Genomic DNA, 21,995 nt, shown 5'->3' with positions numbered 1-21,995 from the left:
AGGTTTTCAACTTACTGACAATGAAGTCGCTGCTCTTGATGAGTATCTTTCTAATTTGGAACTTTTCCAATCCAGCTCTGCAAGAGGTAAGAAATCATGTTGGCTAGAAGCATTTTCAAATGTATTTTCCAACAACATCCAGGAAAACCAGGTGATTATAAAATAAATAATCGAACTATTTGTAATCTCTTGTATGTAAATACAATGCTGAATGGTACAAGAAACTTCCTCTGAAACATGTTTATTTTTACGTTAAAATGAAACGTCAAACTTAATTTTAAATGTGTTTTTCTTTTAGCAATGAGTAATGTCGAACACATGGATCAAGCGCAAAGCTCAGCCATTGATGAGGACAGTGATTTATCTGATGTTGAACAAGAAGGATACTGTGATGAGAAAACAGAAAAACAGATTATAATCAGGCTGATTCCCACAACAAAGAGACATGTGAAGGACCTCTATAGCAATGAAAATGAGGTATTTTTGGTTCAACAGAAGATGGACTTTGTAATATAAAAACAGAGTAGCTCATTCGATTCCTAAAATGAATATCATATGACTCAACAAATTTTAATTGACGGTTTCTTTTCTGAATGAGAGAATCATGTCAAACTCATTGGGCCTTAGAGTGAGATTTTTTTAATTATTTTAATTTGATTGCGCACAATATCAATTCTCACAAAATCTTCTATTTTTTATTTAAAATTGCAACTATTGCCATATGCGAATAATCTAACAAATTTTTAAACGGTAAACTTCTTTGAACATGAACTAAAGTGTCTGAACTTACCTTGCTAAACTATTTCTAAAGGTACAGAACATTTTAGCATTGTTTAGAACATTGTTAATGGTTAACTAAATAAACAGCAATCATTATGCTTTAGAACTGAGTTATATGAGTTTGTACAAACACTTTAAAAAATATTTTACAATCAAATCTGTCTCTAACATAATATTTTGGTGATTGTAAAACTGCGATGAAATAAGCAGTACCAAAAGATAATAAACCGGTACCGAAAAATTTCCCACTACTATGAATTAATTATAGTATGATAGTTTTGACCTGATTTGATTTTTTACATGCTCAAATAGCTTCAAAAAAATTGAATCTGCTAAAGAAAACAAACGAGACATACACTTATACTAGATCAGTGAGCCAACACAACCAAATATAAACTTTTTAACTGTCTAAAACAAATTAAGGAACAATAATATATTGTGTGGCGATCACCCGCACCTGTTAAGTTTGTGCATGATTTGCTATAATAGAAATTTTATTGAAAACCAAAGATCAAAGACCACTTATAACTTGCTCAAATCTACATGTAGTTATTGTTTAAAGCAATTCCAATATGACTTAGAGAACATTTTGTGAAAGATCACAAGAAATATAATTGATTTCGTAAAATATCTTTTTGGTAAAATAATAATACCATAGTGAATGTGGTAAACTTTGCTAACCTAACTGATAGCTTCTACTTTACGTCAGCAAAAAACAGCTTTTATTTTATCTCATTTAATAATAATAACATATCTAACTTCCTCTTATTTATCTCATTTGTTGATATTACTGTTATTAATGATTATTGATTATTTGTTGATATTACAGTATTGTTGTTCTTAATTTTTTGATTCTTATCAGCATCAGTAAATTTACATGTCAAACCTTTTCTACCATCATTTTTTTCTAATAATATTTCAGTACAATTCTATACCTGTCTACCACCCCAGCTTCAATTACTATCATAAAAATATATATTGAAGTTATTCAATTGAGACAGGCAAATAGATAAATACCTGCTAAGCTAGAACTTTTCCATTAGACCAGCTTGTCATACCACAGTTTTATAAGTGTTATATATGACTTTAAATGACAGAAATAATGTAACTGGTAAAGTTACAAAAAATTGAGCTATGAAAATGTGTAGTTATGTACTTAAATAGGTTCTTTACGAATGACAACAAATTGGTCATTGATTGTGTTTTAGATCTACAAAATGAGTGAGGGAATCAAAGGGAGAGCCCTTATTTTCAACATCAAAACATTTCAGCACACTGGCGAAACAAGGCACGGCTCTGAAGTTGACTATGCAAACTTGCAAAGACTGCTCAAAGACTTGAAATTTGATGTTGCCAAAACCGAAACCGAACATACTGACTTGAGTCGTGAGGTAGCTACAACAGAAACTAGTTTGTTCGTAGAAATACACGAGTGTATTCAAATTCTCATAAGTTTTACAAGATACAGATGAGTTTAGTTAAACTAGAATAATGTAGTTGCATCATCATCAGTGTCATAAATGCAGTTTCCATACTGATGGAATACTTTCACGCTAGATTTTTATTAGCTGCTCGGTAAATCTTCATAATTAAAGACAAGCAATTTATTAAATAATGTTAGTCATGTACCGTTTAGTTTCTACTTAATTCTTTTAACAAACCCAATTTTTCTACAAACAATTTTTAAAAAAGGAAATATTCAAGATTTAACAAAAATTTGAACAATTATAAAAATTTTTTTTACTTTTTTACCAAGACAAGCATATGCTTTAATACCGACTCCAATTGTTCTACGATTCACCTTAATTGAAATGTTTTAATCACCTTAATTAAATGTTTTTATTTAAGTAAAACTAAACAAAGTTTAAATAACATTGATCAGCATATATATTTTGATAAATAATATACTACTTCTGGTAGTAATCTTTAAAAAATGATATATTGAAGGTTTAAGGAAAAGTTTAAACATTTTATAAAAAGTCTTTTACTGTTAACAAGACAAGCACATATTAAAATACCAACTGTAATTTTTATTTAAATCAAAAAGTTTTACAAATAACTTATATGAAATACTACTAGTTTAGCAAAAACAAGCAGAATTTAGATAAAATTTCTCACCATATATGTAATGAAGCGCTCTTTAATTTTAAAGCATTCAATCTAACATTTGTAACAGGAAATTCTTAAAAAGATAGAAAAGGAAACGAAAAGAGAAGAGCACCACAAACTGGGAATGTTTGTACTGATCATAATGAGTCATGGAACGGATGGAGACATGATCTTAGACCACCATGGAGAGCAGTTTTCATTGGTATCTATTAGAGACAGTTTGTCTCCACAGAGATTTCCTGCAATGGCTGGCAAACCTAAACTCATTATTGTACAAGCTTGTTCTGGAGGTTGGTATAAGAGAAATAGATCATAGCAAACTGCAATCCTGGATAAATGGTTATAAAATCTTTTTTCCCCAATACAAGCTTGAAACAAATTGACAATTTTTTGTGTAACTAATAATGAACAACTTTATTATTTAACATACTATTTTTAACAATAAAAGTACTAGATGGACTAACTTGATGATTGCAAAGCACTATAGGGATTATTCGACCTGAAAATGGAAAGTTATTATTATAACATCCATAAGTGAGCCGTAAATTTTTGGGGATAATTAGTTTGTCTCTATTCTTAGACCCCAAATATCAGCTTAGTGAACTTACGACAACTTTTTATGTACACTAGTCACAACACTCACGAAGTTACTCTTTGTTACTGTACTTCAGGACTCTCTGATTACGGAGTATCACACAACTTGTCTGCAAGGCATACTGCGTCCTCATCTGCTGATTTAGGATCTACAGCTGCCAGCGGTCCAAAACAGTCTCTTTTCGGCACAGATTCTAAGAATGAACTACGACCTCCTTTAAATCCCCCTACTGTACTAAATGTAGATGACTTCTGCATCATGAAGGCTAGCAGTGAATGTGTGTATCAACTGTATTCAGGCATCTCTAGTATGTAGTAGTAGTCTGGCTAGTAAGAGAGCAATAAAAGTGTTAATTATTTTTCTTTCTTCATCTGAAGCTCGATGAAACCATGTTAATGTTGATAAGCTTTCTTTTCAGTCATTTGTTATTATCATTATTATTTATTATATTAAATTCCTAATGACATTTATCTAAAAACTTTATTTAGACTAACATAAATAATACAACAGGTTATAAAAGTGTTCAGTTTCCATGCCTGATTAGAGTGCAATAACAGACTATATCTTGTTTTACAGCCTACACATCAACAAGGTCTCACACTCATGGATCATTTTTCATACGGATATTAGTTTATACATTCTACAAACATGCATGCCACAGAGACGTTGAGAGTCTATTCAAAATAGTAAGTGATTTTAATTTCTATATATTAACTCTCAGGAAGAGGATATTTCAACTAAAAATAAATTTTTAAACAGTGAACAGGTCAAAATGAAAAATTGATACCAAATTAGTGTTTAGAGAATTTTAGATGGTCTTTATAGATTCAGGAGAGAGTACGCCAAGTCAGTCTTTGTGATTCCAACTATCTGCTGGGAGGAAATGTGCCAACATCAATCTGCACCTTCACGCGCCGCCGAAAGCTTTTCCTTTTTCCTGGATACTCAAAGCGCACCTTCAAAGCTTCTGATGACAATCCGAAAATAAAAAAGTTGAAATATACATGTTGAAACGCAAGCGCTGAGTTTAGGATTGCTCTACGCATCTACCTAGCAAACCGTTGCTGCCTGCTGATTGGTTTATACAAATCAATTCTGCTTATTCGGCAATTTTGGATATTATTATTACAGATTATCTTTTGACACTCAAAACTTGGCAGGAGGCTGCAAAATAGCCTTTTCATATACTTACGCAATCAATCTATATCATATTTACTAACTAAAACTCTGTATGTTGGCATCTGACCTTTGGGGATATCTTAAGCTGTTACTATTACTAATATTTTTTGATTTTTCTGTAGTTTTTTTGGAGTTTTCAATGAAGATATATTTGTTTGGGGTGAACATCTAGCGCAGGTCTCTGTATTGTGTGCAGCCTAGTTTTAATTGTTTATTGCGTATTCAGTGATGTGAAGCAGTTGAGTGTCATATTTTTCCATCACAATATAAAACCAGTTTGCAAACACACAAACTTACAAACTTGTATTCAACTTTGCCACTCTATTTTATAGGCATGTATGTTACTTAAATGTGGTCTTCAAGCTTTTTTACTCTTTGGACAATTATAATTTCAAATGCTATACCATGGTGACTATATCAATATATCACACGGTGCACACACAGTCAGATTTGTACATATGCAAGCACACACACATGCACCTATCCACACATGCAACTATATGCACACACACACTTGCACACTCACACGCTTGCTCACTCACACACACGCACACACACAGACGCGACACGCATGCACACAAGTGTACACATACCGATACAGACATGCTTGCATGCTCGCATATACATAAGCGCACACACTGGAGCTTGTGAGAAGGTTAATAGCTCGAACAGATTTTTAAAAACTAATACTTCTGGGGGCTTCTTGGGAATTGAGATTGAGAAGGAGGCATTGAATGTGTCAAAAGAAAGCAGTGGTGTCCAGAACCGTATGGGTAGTGAAAGAGGGTATGATCTAAAAAGTGGATACCTTCCTGGGGTAGTCCAAGAGACAGTGGAAAACGCAAATGAGATAGTAGTGATGAGATAGATTTTAGTAGGCCAGGCGAGGAGTCCAGAATATAGTAAAAACAAACAATATAAGGTGATCTAGAGGTAATATTGAGGCAATATTTGTCTCTAGATATGAAGTAGGTGGTAGATAACCTTTCCACAACACATCTGCCATGCTCACTTCTATAAGTAAGAGTGAGATTAAGATGAAGGAGGTGGTAGCTGAAGTTCAGGAGTCATTATTGACACAATCAAAGTTGGGCAGTTAGTCGCAGCCATGACCGTTTGATAATGGATAATACCAGGTGGCTATGTCGTATTATGCAATATACACGTAAGTACGAAAGGATGATACAACTCTTTTTTGCTACGATACATGTAAATACTTCACTTCATGCAACAAAGTTTGTGGAATTCTCAATCTTTTTTAAAGCTATATCAGAATAAGTATGTCTGCTGACATAATTGCTTTTACCAAGAGCATTTTTATTGACAAATCTTGACAAAAAGATTTTCCTATTGCAGGACAGGCAGCATAAAGGGGGTATTGACATTGTTGGAACACCTTATCTCAGAGTAATCTTCTATTTAGTCATTTCTCGTGTTGTTAGCTAGCAAAAAAAGAGTCTCTGCAGCAAAATACTTTGTGATAACAGTTTTTTGCTGAAAAGGATAGTTTAGATGTCTTATGTCATAAATTGCTGTAATCAGAACATTTAATAAGTTTATTAGTCCTATTTAAAAGGCTGAGTGTGAAGGAAGGTGTCTCGATTTAGTTTAGACTAACTCGGCTCGATTCAGAACGGCCTTGCTGAGCCAAATCAGCACAACTCAGGACAGCCTAAGCCAGTTGGCCTGGGTTATACATAAGGAGGCAGGCCTCCTAGCAAAGATTCATATAAAAGGCGAAGCCAAGACAAGAAAGTTCAGAGCCCATTTGATCCTGCTTATGAACTGTTGAATGCTTTATTGTGTAATAATAGGCGTAGCGAATACACTTATTAAACTCAATGCTCACTAAGTTATTCATTTATGTAGAGCTTGTAAAGGTGGCAACTTAAATCTTTTACATGAGCTATTTCTGCTGTACTACTTTTAAATTAGTTGGTGTGCTTTTATGTCCATAGCAGACTTAACTTTATTTGTTATTTAATTAACTATTGAAAGTGTCGGTTCAACTCTATGAGTGCTTCATCTGGTGTTGCTAATTTTTTATTTGAATAATTAATAAATTTCAAACAATTTACTTTTCCTGTAGAGAAGAATAGCGTGATTTGGTGTTGCCCTTACAAATGATTGTGCACTACTGTAGTGAATTTTCTTTGCTATTTTGTACATAAGTTTTAGTAGGTGCAGTTATTGGCTTTCATCTATAATTCATTAAAATATGTTTAGGGATAGCAGAAGTTGTTATGTTATCTATTTAGATTCAGAAAAGGAATTATTTTATTTTTTTAATATGATTGCTTTATTAGTAAGACTTTTATGGTAACTAAGAATAAGAGACACTAATGCTTGACATCGCTTGCTAATACAGACTAAAAAAAACCTTACTGAAAATCCAAATTGTTGAAAACTTTACACATGTTACCAAATCGTTTTTTTTAATTTTCGTTGCATTATGACAAGTGTTCTTTAGTTTTTTGTCAGTCGGGAATACACACCAGACAAAAGAAATTGTCAGGGCTCATATTAATTTTCAATTGGTTGGTACTTCTTCAAGTTTGTACAAGTTTAATGTTGGTTACAAGCAACTTGTATATGCTAAATCTAATACAACAAGCTCACAAACTGTTGGCTTATTTGCTTGGTGTATCTTTTGAAAAACTGGTAAGACACCTGAAGATATGACTACTCTCCCATGGTCGCAACACATACTTTTTTTACTCAATGCTGAGTTCTATGATATAAATAGTGTTTATTTTATTTTTGGCTTCTCTCTTCTCTAGACTTGAATCCACATTGAATTTGAGAATATTTTTTAATTGCTGGAGTGGCACTTGTTTTTTAGCAAGCTGTATGAATTTGTAAGCAGATGTGTATGTTTGCTGTATGTGTGCCCACAAGTGTTTGGCTGCTCAATTGGGTGTTTTTGCATGTTTCGGTGTGTGTGTTTTTGTTTGTGACTTTTTGTGGCTTTATTCGCATCTTTGTATGTTTGTTTGATAAGTGTGGATGCATTTTTTCATTTCAGTTTGTGTGTGTGTTTGTTTTTGGTTCTGCATGTCAGGTGTGTAGAAGTGTGTGTCCATGTCTGTTGGTATGTATGCTTGTTTGTGTTTCTGTGCTAATGCATGTGTGGGCTTGTGTGAATCTGATGTGCAATCTGATTCAATGATTATTAGCAAAATTTCTTCCATAGACCTACACATTATTTTTTCAAATTTGTAGATGAGTGAGAATAAATGGGACAAGTATTATGCGTACCTTGTGATAGACAAATGCTTATCCGAAAAGTTGAAGGTTAACTTTGAATGTGTTTTGTGTACACTTGTATAAGCATGCATTTAGAAACTCACATTATAATTTATCATACAGATTGAGGACTTCCAAAAATATGGGACGTCTTCAATTTTTTAACCCCTTGTATCTTGCAAGAAAGTAAGAATTTTATAGTTCAGTACAGCTCCTGCTAAAATCTGATCACTGATTCCAATTGTCTGCATTTCAAGTTTGTCTGTGGGTGTGAGTATGTAAAATAAAATTTTAGTTGCGAAGAGTATTTAAATTGCTTGTTTGTGTCATTGTTTGTGTTTGTGTCATTGCATGTGTGGTGTGCCTACATGTGGGTGTGTGGTGTGTGTATGCATGTGGGTGTGGTCTGAGTGTGTGGTGTACATGTGTGGTGTGTTTGTGCATGTGTGCATGCATGTGTGCATGCATGTGTAATGGGTGTGCTTGTGGTTTCAACGGTCTGTGCATGATGTGCATGTGTGTGTGCGTGCATGCGTGTGTGCGTGCGTGTGTGTGTGTGCGTGTGTGTGCATATGTGTGTGTGTGTGCATGCATGTGCGTGTGTGTATTTGCGTGTGTGTGCATGTGTGTGCGTGTTCATGTGTGCATCTGTGTGTGTGCGTGTGTGTGTGTGCGTGTGTGTGTGCGTGTGTGTGTGCATGCGTGTGTGTGCGTGCGTGTGTGTGCGTGCGTGTGTGTGCGTGCGTGTGTGTGCGCGTGTGTGTGTAATTGAGTGCAACAGGAGACTCATACAATTTAACAAACAAATAGACAACTCTCGAAGTTTCGGAAAAATTTGCTTTTTGTCTAAGGTAAGGTAAAAGCTAAGGAAAATAAAGATATTATTTTATCTTAATCTTACTTTAGCTAAGAAATCATATGGTTCAATTCCGACTAAAATCAAATAACTGTTCCTAATTGTTTGTCTTTCACTAGAGTGACTGTGGGTGTGAGTGTAAAAATAAAATTTCCCTTGCTATAGATTTGGTACCTTCTCACTCAAACTTGTTCTAAGCAAGTAATATTTGAGTTTTCCTCTCAAAAGAAAGTTTTTCCTAACAAATCAGGACATTTGTTAATTCATGCAGCTCTTATTTACTTTTAATAGAAGTTTTTGTTTTTATCTTAATGCAGTTTGGCGTGTTACAAAAACCTTTTTTATTTCAAGCAGATCATGAGCTGAAAATTGTAAAAACTTGCCTTAAGGTCATAGACAATTTTTAAAATTTAAAATTATCACCACATTCAGCATAAAATGACTGGTGTTGAGAAAAAAATCTAACTAAATATCTTATATTATACAACTCTTTAGCAACCAGTGAGATGATAAATACTTTCCAATTGCCATGAGTATATTAAGTAACTCAAATAGAGAAAGACTATTACAACGACTCATGTAACAGGAGTTTTCATATAACCAAACCAGTACGCCTTACATAGGTTACAGGGCTTACATAGCTTAAAGCTTACATTTAGTAATAAATCATTAGAATGTTCTGGAACAGTATTAATAGCACATCACATATCAAACTTAGCATAGTGCGTATAAGTAATGATGTGGCAACAGGCCCAATACCAATCTGAACTACTCCCTGAAACCTTGGGAATTGGTATGCATAACTCTGCTAACTTCCTGCCAAACTCATTCAAATAATTCATCATCTCTGGAAAAAATTTCATCTCAGTTTTATTAGCCGGCGGTTTCAAGTCTAAAACTGCTTAAACTTTACAGAAATCTGGCTTAGTGGCAGTCATGCTAACCAAATGGCCCATAAACTTGCTCTCACTTCTGCCAAACTCCAACTTATCTTTCCCCAATGTGATGCCTGAACAACTGATTACATGTATTTTCAACAACTCACTTAATCTCGACCAACGCTCATCCGCATCTCTCCCGTATACTAGGATACTGTTCATCAAACATACTACTCTTTTCATACTACCTATAACCTGTTTTCCTTGCTCTTTTGAAAAATTCATTAGCGGAGGAGATACCAAATATCATCCGATAAAACTTATACCTACCCTGAGGGGTAATAAAAGTCGTCAATGACTTTGATATTTTCCTCATCTGAACTTTCCAATTACCTAAAGCAATTTGCATCTACCTTTGAAATCCGCATTCCCTTTGACAATTCTAGAGCAAATCTGAAATCTTAGACAGAGGATAAACATCTCGCTTGACAGATCTGTTCAGAACTCTCAAATCTACACACGTCCTTATTTTACCCTCCTGCATTAGGTGATATAGTTAGTCCTGAACAGCACTCAGTGAGTACTTCCACTTCAACCATGAGTCTAGGTGAATACAGCCTGACTGGCTATTTATCTTCTTTCTAAAAAAAACCTTGCATAGTGCCTAGACCATATAACTTTTTTTAAACTTTCCTATTGAATCAAACTCACGCTGCTTCCTGTGTTGACCACAGGCAACATATTCAGCTGCTTCAACTCAGATATGCCCAAAAATTTTGCCTTTGAGCCTTTTCAACATGTACACTTCGCTCTCCACAAATCTATGTTTACTTTCACTCTGGGCTCCCACTTTACCATCTACTCTTAATTCACGCTATTCAATTTTTGCCAAGACAGTCAATGGTTTTTCCAGCCGTATTTCCACACATACGCCCACGCATGTGTATGTGTGAGCGTATGTGTATATGTGTACACGCGTGTGTATGCGCGCGTGTGTGCGCGTGTGTGCGTGTGTGTGCGCGTGTGTGTGTGTGTATGTGTTTGTGTGTGGCTGTGTGCTCACAGGTTTGTGTGCGTGTGTGAATGTGCCCGCGTGTGTTTGAGCGTGCAAGTGTCTGTGTGCCCCACAACCACCATCACCAATTTTACCATTGTCACTATTATCAATGCAACCAGCTCAGCTATCTTCACCACAACACTCATGATCTACCCCATATTTGATAGCACTGTCATCACAACCGTCATTTCCATCATTAGCATCACACTTACAAGCATCACCTCCACCATTGCCACCTGCATCATCATCAGAACAATCGATCACAACAGTTCCATTCGGCTGCGCCGCTGTAGGGGTCAAATGCGTGTGCCACATCATCAAAGGCTGTCTCTTTTGATTACAGCTAACACCTCAGCCCTGGTATCAAACATAAACTGGACATTATCTCCATCAACTTTCAGAAACCAAACGATTTTCTGAGTTAGCTAATGGTCTTCACAACACTTAACCATAGAACTAAATAATGTAATACTTTTGCCTTTACCACTATCACGGTACCTTTCATCATACCTTTTGTGTATATTTCAAAACGAATTTATAAAGCAAATTTTGGTTAGATGGTTATGAATGAGTTGATGAAGACAATAGAATATGTTATCTGAAAACATCTAGCTGTTTCGGTAGTGATTCCTGATAACCAACTTTTGCTGTGATAGTGCCTCATAACTTTTCTCTTTTTTTCACAGTTACATATGGGTTATTAATTTGATTTTCCCACGACTAAATGAGAGCGGAATGATTGGTTGGGAGATTTAGGATAAATGCACATGTGCACACAACTCACGAAAACTATTCATTAACAGCCGTCGTAAACCCTTGCACAGAAATCTCATCAACAAGTTTAACCATCGTTTTGTAAAGTCATTAAAGTATAATAACGATACAAAACACCTATAAGCCTACTAACTTACAAAAATTATTTATCAACAAGAGACGAACCCTTGTCTTGAAATTTCATCAACACATTTAACCATTATTTTGTAGTCGTTAAAGTATAATAACAATACAAAACACCTATAAGCCTATTTAAATATGTTACCAAGTCTTTTTAAACCGTCGTTATTATCTTAAAACTTACCCATCTGATCGGATTATACACAAATAGACAGATTTATTTGGACGAAAATCAATATTAAAACTTGCTAAGCCTCACTTTTGTAAAAGTCAAGACCGGAAATTGAAACGCCGAGCGACAGAGAATAGAACGATTAAGTCGTCCGCATTTCACAAAAAAATAACGTGCACATTTCACCTGTCTATAGCATTGTCGAATTGCCGAAGGTTCCTGTAATTAACGTAGGAGTACTGAAATCGTTTCATTTTTACCGATTTCAAAGTAACTGACATTTTAGACACATTTGAGTACTTTGGTATTCTAACTGATGTCCATCACTGTGTAAGTAAAGGAAATGACGATGATGTTTTTTTCTAACGATTCTTATGAGATTATTTAATTATAAGTTTGGATAATCTTCTTGATAATTCTTGATATTGTTAGCTATGACGTTTTGAAATGTAAACAAAATTGTGCATTGGTTTTCTATTATTACTGTATTACTATTACTAAGTTTGGATATTTTTCTTGATACTTCTTGATATCGTTAGCTATGACGTTTTGAAATGTAAACAAAATTGTGCATTGGTTTTCTATTATTACTGTATTACTATTACTAAGTTTGGATATTCTTCTTGATACTTCTTGATATCGTTAGCTATGACGTTTTGAAATGTAAACAAAATTGTGCATTGGTTTTCTATTATTACTGTATTACTAAAGAAATTGTTCAAGTTACTGCATTGTTAAATGAAATAACAATGATATTTTTCTAACGATTCTTATGAGAACATTTAATTATAAGTTTGAATATTCTTCTTGATACTTCTTGATATTGTTAGCTATGACGTTTTGAAATGTAAACAAAAGTGTGCATTGGTTTTCTATTATTACTGTATGACTATTACTAAGTTTGGATATTCTTTTTGATACTTCTTGATATTGTTAGCTATGACGTTTTGAAATTTAAACAAAAATTTCCATTGGTTTTCTATTATTACTGTATTGCTATATTAATAATATTGGTTATTCTAATAATATCAGTGCATTTTACTTCTAATATTGGCCAATATTGCATTTCTCCTATTGCAGGAGGAGAGATATAAACATATAATCTTTTCCTTTCATTATTGCTGTTTGTTGTACATAATAACACCCACACCCAGTACATTACAGCTACCATTGCAGTTATCATATTGCACTGCAGTGCTATTTGACTGCTAATATTGCATTTCTCAACCATCAATACCAATTCTTTTTTCCAATATCACTTTGGTCGTGGGTTGTATGACAGTGGAATTTCTAGTTTTATATACAGGTGATGTTTAGACATGATCTCAGGTGTTGAAATTGCCATTAGTGATATACAAAGATGTGCATACATGATCATGTACTTGACAAGGCAATGTCTATCTATATACACTACATATTTGATCTAAGCGGAAAGAACTCTGTGCTGCCGATTGTTTTGTTTCACTGAAACTAGGAGTATATATAGAGACTAGGAATATACTAAGCTTACTTGGCTACCTTCGAAAATTGAATTTAAAAAGGCAGATTTACCTATCAATCAAACATGTGGTAATTGTTTTTATAAAAAGTACCTACACAAGTACCACCCAAAATTACCACACAAAAGTACAAAAATAAATGAAAAAATACAAAAAAATACAAAATACTGAATAAACTCTATTAACTCAAAAAATTCAAAAACTCACAAAAAAGTTCATAAAGTACCAAAATTGCAAAATTTTGAAATTCACACAAAGTGCAAAAATTACTAAAAGGTACAAAATTTTTTAAAAAAGTACAAAAAACACTATGCAAAATGTTATAAAAAATACAAAGGTGCAGAAAAATCATGAAAGATGCAAAAAATTAGGAAAAAATATTGCAAATAGAAGTAAATATAACTATGAAATTACAAAAATATTGACAAAAATGCAAAGAAACTTACAAAAACATGTTAAAAAGTACCGAGTATTACAAAACAAACTATGAAAAAAGTACAAGATGTTGTGATTGACTCTTAGAGACGTTAAATGACTTTCACACTTAGATATGAAGAATCTGGGTTTATTGGATTCAAGGCCTCCACTGTTTTCAATAAAATGCAAAAACAGTAACATTAGATTTTTATATTGGAAACATGATGGTTATTTAACCACAAACTAACTTCTACCATTAACAGACATCAAAGCAATAGAATTTCAATAATATTAGATCTTGGTAAAAATGATGATCAAATTTAATTGCAGAATAATATGTAGTCAAAATGTACTCACTTAGTTTAGTTCCAGAGAATGAATGATCATTATATACAATTACAACAATGGTGTCAGATGTGATTGATGTATCCTTATCTCCAAATACTACTGATCCTCTTTCATTAATGACAAGGATAGTCTTCTTAAGTGCAAATCCTATTATTTTAATAACAGACTCAAATTGATGGACAATGTCATAAGTCATAATATCATGAGTTCTGCCATGAAGCATAAGATATGTGTCCAAATCATCTACAACAAAACTAATGGTTGATATTCAGTTACTAGTTCTAGTTCTTAAAACTGGTGAAACACTTTTTACTATATATTACTATTTGTACCTTAAAAGAACCAAATATGTATTTATTACTATATATTACTAATTGTACCTTAAAAGAACCAAATATGTACTTATTACTATATATTACTATTTGTACCTTAAAAGAACCAAATATGTATTTATTACTATATATTACTAACTGTACCTTAGAGGAGCAATCTAGTAAGCAAAGAAGAAACAGATGCATATTTTAGTACTAACCTACAGCAAAATGAAATTGCCAGTACTTTGTAAAAAAATAGTTTGTGGTCAGGAGAACTATCAAACCTTCTTGATACAAACATATTAGTCATCAATCATTGTATAAACATATAGTCTTAACCTTCATATATAAGTTCATGACTTACAAAAGTGTATGTTAGGTATCTCAAGAAGATGCTTTGTTCAGCGCTTCTAGTCATAGTGAAAAAGAATTTTGGTAAAAGGTTTTTAGCACCCAGGTAACGAAAAACTTATCAGCCCTTTAAATAATCTACTTAAAGATAAACAAGACAAAGAACAGTACCGTAAGTCCTCATGCTCAAGCCGCGCGGCTTGTCGTTGAGCGCGGCTTCTGGTTCAAGGTAATAAGCCGCGGCTAAATCCAAGTTTTTAAAACTTACGTGAGGCTTAGGGCGGCTTCTCGATAAATGCGGTCTTTGCTCAGTTCCGCGCTATAACCATAGAACCGCAGTCATGATACAATTTTATGTACGGGATTTTGGCGACCTACTCGTTTATTTTCAGGGTCATGTTTATGGAATACTTTAGACTAGCGAAGAATTTATTGCTAATGTTTAACTCACCACAGTCGTAGGTCATTAAAACCGTTTCATTCCTGACCGCATATTTCCATAAACGTGAAGCTCTCTAACAGCGCAATAAAAATTTAGCTGAGACATGACAAAAAGTTGTTGATGCAAGGGTTTAGAAATTTTAATTCGAACTTGGAAGTAAAAGAAAATTCTTTTCACATGTACTGATGTAGCCTGTTTTCTTATTCAAGAGTACTGGGTATCCCGAAACCCTTCTCAACACTCTCGCTCCTGAAGGGGGTCTAGGACGACAAAACCTCGGTCATTAGCCGCGGTCTGTGGGCATATGCGGCTTGTTGGAGGATTATTTTTTCTTTCGTGAATCATCTGGTTTTGAGCACAAGCCGCGCGGCTTGAGCATGAGGACTTACGGTATATTTCTGATATCCTAAAAGTGAAGTGCTGTTAATTGTAAACCAATCACGACTACTCACTCTTAGTACCTAAAAGGTCTGGTCAGCTTTAAATTGGCAATATTAGGTTTCTGCAAAAAAACTGATAGGGCCTACAACTTTAAACCTAACCTTGTCTAGTCAAGAGATGATTATAAAATCTCCTTAACAAAGGTCTAAGTATCATCCTACCTGTAAAATATAAAATATTAGTATTATTTTTATCTATTATTATTTGTACCTTAAAGGAGCAAGCTAGCAAGTTAAGAGAAAACAAATGCGCATTTTCCAGTCATCTTAGATACAGTAGTGATAATCTACAGCAAAGTGACTGCAGCCATATGTTGTGAAAAAACATAGTTTGTGGTCAGGAAAACTAACAAACCTTCTCAATACAAAAATATTAGGCACCATTCATTTTATAAATATATGGGGTTGACCTTCATATTAGTTCATCACCTTTATTATGCGTTTTAAGATTATGTTGGCTCAGGGGTTCTGGTCATAGTAAAAATGATTTGGGAACAAGATTTATAGTAATCAAGATCTGAGAAACTTTAACTGGGACACAGAACAGTATACGTTGTATATCGTAAAGTGAAATGGTGCTATTGGTAAGCCAGATACTACTATTCAATGTCAGTAACTAGAGAGTCTGGTTAGCTTTAAATTACCACCATGAGGCTTCTGTAATAAAACTAATACAACTTCAAAAGTAACCTTGTCTTGTCAAGGGACGATTATTAAATCTTCTTAGTAAAGGTCTAAGGATCATCCGATCTATAAAATATACAACATAAATGTTTTAGACTTCTGGGACTACAATTTGGTGTCTTACAAATTTAGAATATAAAGGTATTATTACACAAAATGTTGGATTATGGTTGTTAGTAATATAATAAGGAAAACCAACCTATCAATTAAATTGCATATAGATATAAGAGACAAAAGAAACAAAATATTTCATAACTTTCATTTTGCGCATATGATGTGAAAAAAATCTGCGAGGCATGACAAAGTCACATCTTCTTGAAAGCCATCTGTTTGAGTGCATTTCTTGAGTAGAATCATTCTCCAGGAACATAAGATTTTCTACCGCTGCCATGCTGATAGGAACAATTACAATTCTAAAATTGATATACTGTAATTATTAAACTGGCTGAAGGTAAGTCGGCGATTAAGTAGTAATTATGAATATTGCAACAATTAATAAAGATTATTCTGTATTACACCCAAAGAAGTTCAAACGGTACATGACTGGAAAGTCATTTTGAACATTTAGTTGCATAACAAACTATCTATTTGGGTCAATGCCAGCAACCAGTGAAGTTATTCATGTTTGATATTGATCTACTCTGGCTAGAAACTTTTAGGAAGAAACGCGATGTTAAATATTATATTCTCGTTACTTATCAACTGTGGCCAAAACCTTTTAAGCTAGCAATGTCCTAGAGCATACATATCTAATGTTGATCAATTGTAGACAGAAACCCTAGACTAACAAGGAGCCAAAACATATTATACATAGCAGTTGTTGATATACTGAAAATAGAACCTTCCAGAAATGTGACATGTTAGATTTTACATACTTATTGTTGATAAACTTTGAATGGAACTTTCTAGAATAACAGGTTGTTAGATGCTATATAGCTATATAGCCTGCTGAATCCAATATATATATATTGCTTATCAATTGCAGATGCATCTTTCGAGAATATATTGACAAGTCAGCTTTGATATTTTTAGATGTCATTGCCGGTGCTGATTAAATATTTTATTGTATAGCAAAACAAAACATCAGAATGTAACAATACAAAACTATTTTACATACATGCGAGCCTAATGAAACAAGCTTTTTTAGAACTGTAAAGATTTTAAAGAAAGCTTTTAGCTATAGCCGCACAAATTTTCAATCATAAAAGTTAAGGAATTTTCAATGGATTGACAGTCAAGTATTATGTACGTAAGTAGGTTTTGTACATTACACTTCGAAAAACTTCCTATCCTACAGAAAAAAAGTATTCTACTCAGAAAAAGATTATTACCATTTGAAGGTTGCAGAAACTCAAAACCTGTTAAATTATATATATAGTCTACTTACCTGCTTCGGATATCAATAACAGCCTTAGGTATTCTAGCTCACCGTGTTGTAAGAGCTTTATATTGGAAGGGCTTTTATATGTCATCAGGTTATAATAAGCTTATGCTTCAGTTTGCAACGGGGTTTACTGACCTGCCTCACTTTTCAATAACAACTTCAGCTATGCTAAGACATCGTATTATGAGAGCTTTTTACACTTTTAGATTTTGTAAGGTAATAGTTTGAAAAAGCTTCAACTTGAGTTTACAAATACCAAATAAGAATTTATAAAATGTTTGAACATTACATCTCCAGCTTACAGTAGTTTGTTTCTTTTTAGTATAGGCTTATAAATCCTGCTTCTCATTTTTATATATCAATCTTAGTGTTTGTATGTTGATCTTTTAGTTTTAGCGCTAAAATTTACTAAAATAAATCTGTGTCACATTGAATGTGAACTCAAAACCTCCAGAATTGCAGACAGCTATACTAACCCCTATACCAAGCTGTCCTTTCCATACCATTTGACTACTGCTCACATGATTATGCATAAACTCCACATACTCATGTAGTTTACAGCCTACATACTTAGCATGCCTGACACTACGCTGGACACCTAACATAACCTTTATAATATACCTTTATAATAATAATACCTTTATATACAATTTATTGGAAAAGGAAAGTAACATTTGAGTAATTAATACAATATAGGTAAACATAATTATAACATAGAATAACAATATGTAATACAATATTACGTAATACTTCCACTTTCAAATATAATTTTATATGAAAAGTATAATGCAATGTGTTATTATATAACATATTGCATTATAATCTTTATAGCACTTTATAATATAATAAAATAATATTTTGCATATCACAGTATTATTTAATATAGTATAAAATTTATTATATTTAGCAGAGTTGATTTCAAAACTTAAACAACCTATAAAATTTAAAATGAAATGCAACACACATATTGAAGTTTATAACAAAAAATGGTGAAAAAAAATTTTTAAAACAAAATTTAATTAAAGGTTATTTTACATTGCTCTGATGTAAATAATTTTCTGCACAGCCTGGAGCGATTCTTATCATCTTCTTCATATTCTTGCTTATCCACTCATTTTATCACAGGTGATATGAATATAGATGCCCTTGAGCCGCAGGCATGTGAGAGCTACTTGAATTTACGAGCCATTTATAACCTAACAAACTTAATTGACATTCCTACACATTTTACTCGACATTTCCAAAAATGGTCTTGTCTGGACCATATACTAACAAATCAAAATGCATTGCAAATAACTTCTGGAATTATTGAAGCTGACTTTAGCGATCATTTCCCTAGTTTTGCAATTGTTGACGAAAATGAAATGCCTGATGATCAGGACAAACTAAATACTTTTGAGATTATTCATTATAAAAATCTAACTGAACATTTGAAAGCAGTAAAATGGGATATTAACACTGCTGATGTTGAATCGCAATATAACAAATTTTTATCTAAACTGCAATCAATCATTGCTTGCTTTACAACCGTCAAATCAGAGAAAATTAATGGGTCTGCTAGGAAAAATAAACCTTGGGTTACTTTTGAATTAAAAAAACAGTTATTGCAAAAAAACCAGCTATTTAAACAGACTTTAAAATCCCCTCTAAATACCAAGCTAAAAGCTAAGTGTGTGGCTTTAAGAAACAAGCTCACCAGTGAATTGTGAAAATCCAAAGCTAATTATTTCAAATTAGCATTTGAAAGCTGTGATAGCCCTACTGAGGTTTGGAAAATTATAAACAATGAGATATTGAAAAAAGCTAACACTGGTGAGCCTAAAAAGATTAAAATTACAAGCAAACGTCCTGCAGAATCAAGAGATAGTTTTGAGATAGCAAATGAAATAAATATTTATTTCAGTAATATAGGACATCAACTGGCTTCTAAATTCCAAAACTTAAGATCTGACTCTACTGAAAATTACTCGCATTCGAATGCCGCACATTTTAATGTGTCAACTGTTGACAGTAGTATGGTGGAAAGTGTAATAAAGTCCATTAAAGCCAACAAGGCTTCAGGACTAGATAATATCTCTGGTAAAATTTTACAAGCAGCTAGCCAGTCGTTAGTGATCTCTCTTACTAAGTTAATTAACAATAGCATTACTCAAGGTATGGTTCCTAAACAAATGAAAATTGCTACAACTAAGCCCGTCTTTAAAAAAAGGTGATCGTGTTCTATGTTCAAATTATCGACTTATATCTATTTTACCAATTTTTAGCAAAATATTAGAGAGGCTAGTAAATGATCAAATAATAAACTATCTTGAACTAAATAGCTTGTAGAATAGCTATCAATTTGGTTTTAGAGCAAAATGTGGAACTTCTGACGCTTTGTCAGCTTTTACGAATAGAACTTTTGAGGCTTTTAATAAAGGAAACAGTGTTTTAGGAATTTTTACTGATTTTAGCAAAGCATTTGACACTATTAACCATGATATACTTTTACGAAAACTAACAAAATTAAATTTCAGTAGTCAAAGTATTAATTGGGTTAGAAGCTATTTACGCGACAGATTTCAACGAACAAAAATTAGTGGTGTACTTTCTACTGAAAAACGCGAAACCTGTGGGGTTCCACAAGGTTCAATTTTGGGCCCAACACTGTTTTTGATTTATATAAACGATCTTTGCAAATCATTAAAATACTTACAACCTAATTTCTATGCAGTTGACACCACTCTTTTTTCTAGAATCAAGTAACCTTAACAGCATGTTACCTCAGATAAATGAAGATTTAGAAATCTTCCGATGCTGGTGCATCAGTAACCAACTCACAATTAATATTGAGAAAACTAATTATATGCTATGAAAAATCTGCAGAACAAATTTAATTTAAAAATGCCCTCTCTGCAAATAGGAAATAACATATTAAAACAGACTGATCATTTTAAATTCTTAGGTGTTTGGCTTGATAATAATCTGAATTGGTCTACTCATATATCTAACATACTAAAAGACCTTCGTCCAGCGGTTGGACTTTTCTATAGGTTATCAAAGTACTTTCCACGAGAAATAATGATTACATTATATAACTCCTTGGTGAATTCTAAACTTATTTACTGCCTTGAATCTTGGGGCAATTCGCCTGACATATTTTTAAATAAAATTAAAGTCTTTCAGAAAAAGCTAGTGCGAATTATATGTCATAAACCCTTTGACTATCCATCAAAAGAATTGTTCACTCAAACTAATATTTTACCTATAGATAAGTTATATACGTTAAAGCTGCTGCTAAGGGATCATACTGTATTTCCTTCATCTGGAAATGGGAGACCACCACACTCTTATGGCACTCGTCACTCTCTTCTAAATTTTCATATTCCCTTATTTACATCTAGTGCTGGGCAAAAAACTATTCAATATCAAACAACCTTATATTGGAATAACCTCCCTGACAGATTGAACAAAATTGTAAACAAATTTGACTTTAAAAAAGCAAGTAAAATGCTACCTCCAGTCTCTTTGACTGGGGTAGGCTGAGGCCTGCCTTTGTTCTGATGCTGTTGGCTGTTTTTGGGGCTTGCGCAACATTAGCTGGGCTACAGCCCACCTATGGCTCCATCATCATTATCTCGTGCTCAGGTTGAGTGAATTTTGCTATACTCTTTTCATTTTCTCATTAATTTGTATTTAACCTGATATATTTACTAATATGCAGTTTATTTTTTTGTATTGTTTTTGTTGATGAAAATAAACACACACGCACGCACGCACGCACGCAAGCACGCACGCACGCACGCACGCACGCACACACACACACATTGACTAATGTAATATTACAGACAATGAGTGCTGTCTAAAATGTAATATTTCAGACATCTAGTGCCTGATTAGCTGCCACTACAGTCTCTTAATTTATTTATTTTTTTTATCATTTTACCGGATATCATGAAGTCACCTTGTTTAGAATTGCTTTTCAAACTATGAACTTTGGTTACAAGTTTTTATCATACCAGCTTTCTAACATAAAGATTTCACAAAACTTATAAATAAATCCTGACTATAGAAGAATCTGTTTGACAATCAGCTAGAAAATACACAGCTCTATAATAGCGGACAAGCTTGAAACCTTCTTCTCAAGCTAGTTAAAAGCTTTTCCTAGCTATCAGCTTAAAAAGCTTTGCTTCTTAATCATTGGAAGAGGCACTGGTCAAACCTGACTCATCCTCCACAACAGAGACTTGATGAGTAGACACAATCTTCTATGTGTTCATCAGTTGTTATGAAGACATATACGGCATATTAACACTTGAGATAAAAGTACATCATACATTTATAAAGGGACATTATATGGGGACAGCCTAT

General features: G+C 33.4%; 1 protein-coding gene across 1 annotated transcript in view; it reads left to right on the top strand.

Annotated features, from left to right (window-relative positions):
- LOC137398787 (malignant fibrous histiocytoma-amplified sequence 1 homolog) overlaps positions 1-5,070 on the top strand; it is a 61,285-nt gene extending 56,215 nt beyond the window's left edge. Inside the window, exons 9-15 of the mRNA XM_068084964.1 lie at positions 3-86; positions 299-477; positions 1,989-2,171; positions 2,957-3,179; positions 3,561-3,761; positions 4,061-4,170; positions 4,310-5,070. Coding sequence (XP_067941065.1) covers positions 3-86; positions 299-477; positions 1,989-2,171; positions 2,957-3,179; positions 3,561-3,761; positions 4,061-4,170; positions 4,310-4,495 — 1,166 coding nt within the window. The 3' untranslated portion in view covers positions 4,496-5,070. The remainder of the gene's footprint in view (positions 1-2; positions 87-298; positions 478-1,988; positions 2,172-2,956; positions 3,180-3,560; positions 3,762-4,060; positions 4,171-4,309) is intronic.
- The last annotated feature ends 16,925 nt before the right edge of the window (positions 5,071-21,995 follow it).

Source organism: Watersipora subatra, chromosome 6 (genome assembly GCF_963576615.1).
Source record: "Watersipora subatra chromosome 6, tzWatSuba1.1, whole genome shotgun sequence".
In the NCBI taxonomy this organism is placed as follows: domain Eukaryota; kingdom Metazoa; phylum Bryozoa; class Gymnolaemata; order Cheilostomatida; family Watersiporidae; genus Watersipora; species Watersipora subatra.
This window is presented reverse-complemented; position numbering and strand designations above follow the sequence as displayed.